The sequence below is a fragment of the Halyomorpha halys genome, unplaced genomic scaffold, assembly GCF_000696795.3.
Source record: "Halyomorpha halys isolate HHAL.00 unplaced genomic scaffold, Hhal_1.1 Scaffold37.1, whole genome shotgun sequence".
NCBI lineage: Eukaryota > Metazoa > Arthropoda > Insecta > Hemiptera > Pentatomidae > Halyomorpha > Halyomorpha halys.
In genome coordinates, this window is record NW_027106407.1 from 765,580 (window position 1) to 773,181 (window position 7,602).

At 27.5% G+C, this 7,602-nt stretch overlaps 1 protein-coding gene across 1 annotated transcript in view; it reads right to left on the minus strand.

Moving 5' to 3' along the window:
- The window catches only part of LOC106686965 (SAM_USH1G_HARP domain-containing protein Sans), a gene marked incomplete at its 5' end in the record, with an annotated part of 15,924 nt that continues 8,322 nt past the window's right edge, over positions 1-7,602 (minus strand). Inside the window, 6 exon segments of the mRNA XM_067044763.1 lie at positions 1-409; positions 1,296-1,445; positions 3,992-4,152; positions 5,416-5,521; positions 5,607-5,691; positions 6,563-6,695. Coding sequence (XP_066900864.1) covers positions 312-409; positions 1,296-1,445; positions 3,992-4,152; positions 5,416-5,521; positions 5,607-5,691; positions 6,563-6,695 — 733 coding nt within the window.

The following is a 7,602-nucleotide window of genomic DNA, read 5'->3' on the forward strand; positions in this document are numbered from 1 at the left end:
TATATATATATACTTACACATAAAAGTTTGATGTCAACTTACCAGTAAGAAAACATTATAGTGAAATAATCAATAAAATAAATATCTTTGGTTATCAACTGAATAGTAGAATGAGAAATCGTTGACAGGGTAATCTGATTTCTAAATGTCACTACAAAAACAATTAAGACAAACAGATAACTAACTATCAATAAAAACTATTTATATATAATAGTTATTTCAAAAACAGTTCACAATATTTTCTTTTTAATTGAGCTAAAAGAGATCTGCTTAACATACTAATATTGAACATTTTCTTTAATCTTAATAATTTACAATTTACTGTCAAGTAACTGTCCAGGATTCTGTAGAGCTCTTTTCCTTTGTTCAACAGCATGTAACAGCTTTCTTCTGGGACCCATGGGAAAGCCTGCAATTATAATTCTCTAATAAATTTAACTTTAAATAAATAATATATATATTAAAGAAAACTAAAAAGATAATGCTCAATGAATTGGCTACGGATGAGGACCCTATGTAAAACCTTTCCTATTTTAAGAATAATTCTAACTATCAATGAGTCAGTTTGATGGGTTAAAGAGGAGAGAAGTATGTAGACAATGATCATTGGTAGTATCTCCACAAGCCAGTATTTGTCCCACCCCACCAAAACCCCAATTTTGCGATGGTCTTATATCACTTTTGAAATATTTGCTTAAAATGTGAAAAGGAGATAAATAGAGCAATATTTAAAAAGCTCCTAAAATTGGAAAACGTCGTGAAACATATCACACCTTTTCTCCGTGGCAGCCTTACTTATCTTATCTTTCAAATAGACACTTACAGGGAGTAGGTTGGTCGAAGTACAATATATCACAATCTCATAAGAGGAGGTCATAACACAATAAATATCCTTCCCGGCAAGCAAGCTCCACTAAAATCCCTTTTTAGCCACGTTCCTAAGTCACTTTTGAAATATTTGCTTAAAATGGGAAGAGGAGACTTAAGTTAGTTAAATAGAGCAATATTTAAAATAAACGGGAAAACGGAATGGAGATAATCTATTTTAATTTTGAAACAGTTTTGTTGAAACTCTGTACTTCTCTCTCAGTATTAACCCAAAATCCTTATTGGATTGGGAGTTTAATTAACATTTATAAACAACTGATTTTAATTCAACAAGAAATAAAGCAAGCTTAAGGTACACTTACACACACACAAACAATATATATATATATACATTCTGTTTTCAAGAAAGCAACCTTTTGTTCTTAATAATAAAGATTATTAAATAACCAACTAGTTGTATGACTTACCAAGTTGCATGAGATCCAAATCTGTCAACATTAATACAGCATCAAGATCAATTTTTTGGGCAAGAAGTCTTGGAGTATACTCTTCAACGCCAGCCGATACCAAAAACCTTTCCAAAGGGCTCCACTGGCCATTAGAGACAACATTTTCTTCTTTAAATATAAAAGTAAAAAAAAATAATGATAATAATAAATAAAAAAATTAGCAAATAAATACATAAAACTGAATAAAACATAATTACTTATTTTATTATAGGTTATAAGTTTGTCATAACATATATTATTAAATCTACGTGTTTTTAAATAATTAGATTGAATTTACTTTACTAAAACGCACACATTAACTATTTCTAGAAAAAAAAAAAAAAAAAAAAAAACCCTGGACCATTACAACCCTTAAAGAGTCTTGGGTTCAGTACTTTGTAAGGAAGTACCATTTCTTGATCAACAGTTGTTACAAGGAGATGTTTTGGTCAGAAATCACACTCAACTAACAAACAATTTTTGAAACTATTAGAGCTCAAAATAACAAAAAGCCATTGTACTTAATGTGTGTAATCTGCTTGTATGCAGATAGGTTACTATTTTTAAGCGAACAAGCTTTTCAATGAAACTTTTTTTGGTGGTAGTAAGTAAAAAAATAGTAAACACGGGTTCAGGTGTTCTTCCCAGTGTTTGCTAGGGGATAAGAAAAAAAATGTATTTCATCTGTTTTATTTAGATAGGTAACTATTTTTAAGGGAACAAGCTTAAGTTTGATTGCTCCAATCACTTGCTGATATCCTATGAATGAAAAAATAGTCCAAAATAGTGAAAAAACATTTTATTATATTTAAAGTTTTATCAATTTTTTGTTGGTTTATATCATTCATATAAGTTAATGATCAAACCAAAACTTGAAAAAAAAAACATTAAAATAAAAAATAATTTAACTTAATAACAAACTCTAACTATCATAATAAATCTCAGTTTATAGCCATATAAGTTCCTAAGGGATGGTGTACTTTTATGTTAACTTAGACTCGTTGTAACGTAAACATATTGGTGAGGTTGCAATCAATGAATATTATAAATTAAAAAGAGGAGGCTACGTATGTAGGATCACCAATTTCAATTAAATTAAATTAAAATTGACACTAAATCACAAAAACCAAAAAATTACTTCCTATTTAAAAATGGGCCAACAAATTTTTTTTCACAATAAGCTATTCAGATTCAGATTTTTTATTTAATGAAGATTCCTATTTATGGGTTTTGGAGAATGTTGAATAGCTTTTTCTGAACATTTGTTGGTCAACTTTATAGGAAGCGATTTTGGAATTTTGTAATTTGTGTACATTTTAACTCATTTAATGCAATTAACAATATGTTTTTTATTTCTACATCTGAAAGAAAATCAACTGGTATATTATTACCCCATAAGTAATAGCATATGCATTAAAATACTTTAGCCTGACTGATCATGCAAAGAGGGATAAACACAATAACATCAAAAAGATGCCTCTAATCTACACAAAACTTAACAAAGGACTTTGGAACATCTTAACTCAACAAAATAGTACAAACTGTAGCTTCTTAAAAAATTTAGAACTGGATAGTATAGAATAAAAAGTTTTGACATTTTTTCTTCAATTGGAACTATTTTTTCTCCCATATAAATCATCCATTTTAAAAGATATTCATATGGGTTGGAAGTGCAAAAATTCAGCTTTTTAACAGTTGTAGTTACATTGGATTTGGATAATATTGCGAGAAGCTATGAATATGTTTCGTGAACAAGAGGCATTGGTAGAAAATAATATCCTCCAAACATTTATACTTTTTTATTTGTACGAAAATTCATATTAAGAGATTTCAAAAGATGCTAAAAATGAATCTGAATTGATTTTTCCTAAACAAATTTTTTTTTAGTTTACTTTCATACAAATCAAAAAGTGTAAATTTTTCTGGAAAATATTCAATGGCCAATATATAGAAAGTGATTTTAGGTTTTTGTGATTTAGTGAAAATTTAAATGTAATTTCATTGAAATTGGTGATCCCACACGCGTAGCCTCCCCTACAACCAATATGTTTACATTAAAATGAGTCTAAGTTAATATAAATGTACTTCATACCTTAGGAACTTATATGGCTATAAAATGAGATTATTAACATAGTTTGAGTTTGTTTTTAAGTTAAATCATTTTTTATTTCACTGTTTTTTCTTTTTTAAGTTTGGTTTGATCATTAACTTATACGAATGATATAAAACAACAAACAATTGAAAATACTTTAAATATAATAAAATGTTTTTTTTCAGTATTTTAAATTCGCATTGGTTCAAAATATTCATATTGGAGAAATCAAACTTAAAGCTTGTTCGCTTAAAAATAGTTACCTATCTAAATACAAACAGATTTAATGCACATAATATAATAATTTTTAGGTTATATGAGCAGTTGACAAATCAACAATCTTTTGTTCCTATCATACACAAAATCGATTGGTATTTAGTAACTATTAAATACATGTAGGGAAATATGCGATAATATAAAAAATGTCTAAAAATATGTAATTTTTTTTCTTTTCAGCTCCTAACGAGCACTGTGAAGAACACCTGGAGAGGTTTTTACTATTTTTCAACTTACTTTCACCAAAAAAAGTTTCATTGAAATCAGTGATCTGAAATAATTACATAGTTTTAAAAATATATCTTACCATCACTTGTTGTGATATCATCTTGCCACACTGGTTGGTGCCTACTCCTGTTAGCTAGGCTACCAGCACTGCCTATACTTGTTTCGCTACTCACTTCTTCATCACCTTCTTTTTCGACTATGACATCTGGAACTCCAGATAAGGTCCCAGCTAAATTTGTCCTATATAAAAAAAAAATACAGCCAGTTATTACACAGCTAAAGACTTTAAATAATTGTGAAACACTAGCATGGGAAATAGAATAGGAACCTGGTGCAGTGCACACATTACACAACTTTCACTTATCAGTTCGAGTTGAAATTAATTCTCACTCATTTTGGAACAGGTATTTCTACATTATTCACTGTGGCAGTACTTTCCCATACTAATTTTAATGAGCCTTTCAGTTGACAGATTGGCTAACTCTAATTTCAACAGTTTTCAGATAAGTATTATAAATAATATTACTCATTCCAAAATTTTAACATTTTTCTTTTACAAAAGTATGGCAGAAATATAAAAATATACAACAGTTATATTGTCCTCTTAACTATTTATTCGATCCTGAATTGTTATTGAATAAATATAAAGAATGATTTTAAAGAATTAATCATCCTGTCAACTGAAAGACTCAAATATAGGTTTAAGGGAAAATAAAAAAAAAAAAAAAGAATTATTTAATAACCTATGATGCCATGAAAATCTAAATATTTTCTATATACAGGTAAGTGAAAGTAAAAAAGTAAACTGAGAAGTAATTTAGTAAAGAATCTAATGTTTATAGAAAAAGTTGAGGTTTATTTTTTTTAAATATTGGCTACTCTGATACATAAAGACTTAAACTGAAATAAAAGCAAACCTTTTTTTCTTGAAGAGATTAAAGTGTTATTCTTGATAACATAACATTTGGTACTGATTTTAAGAAAACATATCCCATAACTTACAAATATAATAAGTATTTTTTTTAATGAACTGGCAGCATTCATAAAATTATACAAGGAATGTTGTCCACACCTGGAGCTTTTTTTCTCTATATTAGATTACCAATTCATGAAAGTAAAAGTTAGTAGGTATTCCATTGCTGTCAATGTTCCAGTCCTGCCAGTTTTGACAATCTGCTCTACTGCTTATAGGGTTAACTGTTCAGTGTGCATAATAGATCTCAAACTACAGCAATTATTTAAAACAAATTGATTATGCAATTTAAGTGCCCTACTTTAATACAAAATGCTATCCTTATTATTAAGATCTGTATGACTTACATTATGCACTATGACTGTTTTTTTATTAAATGTAAACAAAGTTTTAAGTTCATGATTAATAATGAATATTATCGTCGAGCCATAAAGGTGAAAAAATAAATATATATAAAGAAGAACTTCACAAACTTAATGAATTTTCCCTAACGATAAGGACAAATATAATTTTTAATTAAAGTGTCTTACCGCTGCCTGAAAGCAACACTGCCAAATCCAGGTCTGTCAAATATACTTGACTGCACTTGAGATTGAATATGGTTGTGAAAGACATCGGAGATTTTTCCTCTTTTACCTATAAAAAAAGTTATATATAAAGAAATAGATTAGATACTATTAAAAATACAATAGCTTTAATAGATAGTATATTCATAACATACCAATATTACTATTTTCAAAGCTATTAACATAAATAATCTGGGCATCTTTTCTTTGGCCAATCGTTGCCTTCATGTTGTTTTCATGCTAAAAGAAAATATATAAATATAATTGAAGAAGCATCATAACCACATATAGCTTAATACTTTAGTTATGCAGAACTTAAAATACATCACAATACCTTTATCATAATAGATGTATGTGAATAAAATGGAAGCAAGTACAATTATTTTTATTTAATTTTTTTTTAATTTCTTTTTTCTGATATACAAATACAATTAGAGGATATACGTCAATAAAGGAAAAAAGAAAATTATGTGTTTAATGATAATGTACAGATAACCAGGGTGTAATGTAGATTCCAAACTTCAGAAAGAAAATACATAAACAAACTGTTTATGTTAAGTACTCTTTTTCTAATGCTTTGAACAGAAGATACTTTGGGTTAAATGACTTAGGTACTAAATGCTATCTTTGTTAAAATCTGTATGACTTACATTTTACAAATCATTAAATAGATTTAATTTGCTCAGCAAGGATGAAACTCCTCAGGATGGACAAGTTAAGAGAAATGGTAGAAAAGACCAAGAAGCACATGGAAATTGAACCACAAATTTCCAAAAATGCTGTTATAAACTTATCCAACAATTTTATAATAATTTTTCATAAATAGGTGGACAATTTGAAATAAGAAGTCATAAGTTTACACACTACTTCGTTTAATATATCATCAGTAAACTATAGTTCTAAATTGCATCTATAACCAGAGATTTTGTGAAAATTAAAAAAATATTTAAATTTAAAATATGGCTGACATATAAACAAATGTTTTGAGGCAAACTAAGCATTGTGTCAGTATACAAATAAACCTGACTAATAAATATTTCCTGTTGCAACAGAAAAAAAGAACTATATATACATATAAGTAATTTAATTGGCACAATTTATATAACATTACTTTTTCATCTGGAGACTTGAGTTTTTTCTCTAAAATCTTTTTGACTCCAGAAGCTGGTTTCTTGGACATAGTACCTCCCACAATTTCAGTAAAAGTAGGACCCTTTACTTCAACAATTGTCTTCTTAATAGTACTGAAATACAAATATTTTATTTAGTAAATTTTATTTAAAGTAATTAATTAAAACAAAAGCTCTTGTTTAAAATATGATTTAATTTTTCAATCATTAACAACACAATATAGTACTGTATTATAATACTATTTTTCGTATATAAGTGATAACACAATTCGAAATAGGAACTCATAAGTTTAAAACTATGTCTTAAAGTTTTATAACATCTTTGACACAGTATAGTTCTGAATTATACAACACTACAAAATCAAAAGTAAACTAATTGAATTCTTTAATTTAGTCAATGTAATGACTAAACATTTTAATTATAATAACAGGTGTACTTTTTAAGACGTTAAATTAGCAACAAACAGTTACTAGGATAATTAATACACAATTATTAGTACCACACTGTAATATTTTAAGTATTTGAAGCTGATAGGACTGTAATATGCTAACATTTTTAAAATCATACATTAGGAACAGGAAATTTTTTTTATTTGTGTTAAGATTCCCAAAAATAAATTAATATTTTAGGTAATTTATGTAATGTTTAATGCAATCACTAAAAGGAAATTCTGTATTCAGGTTAACCCCAATAATTTATACTTCATTTCATAAACAAACACCAGTTTGTCAAAGAATTTGTTGGCTAATTCAAATTGTAGTTTGAATAATAAATTTGGAATTAGAAGATCTACATGTTAAGCAGCTTTGAATTTAGTAGCATAACAAAATTCATTAACTTTGCACGAATGAGGTAAAATCAATTCCATTCTGATTTTACATTTCATGTATGTCAGTATCACTACTTCCTTTGGGCCAAAAGGGTACAAAATTGGTCTTAGAGAAATTAAAATTTATGAAACAAAAATATAAAAATAATAATGTATTTATAATAATGGGAGCTGATAATCCAATTGTAAGG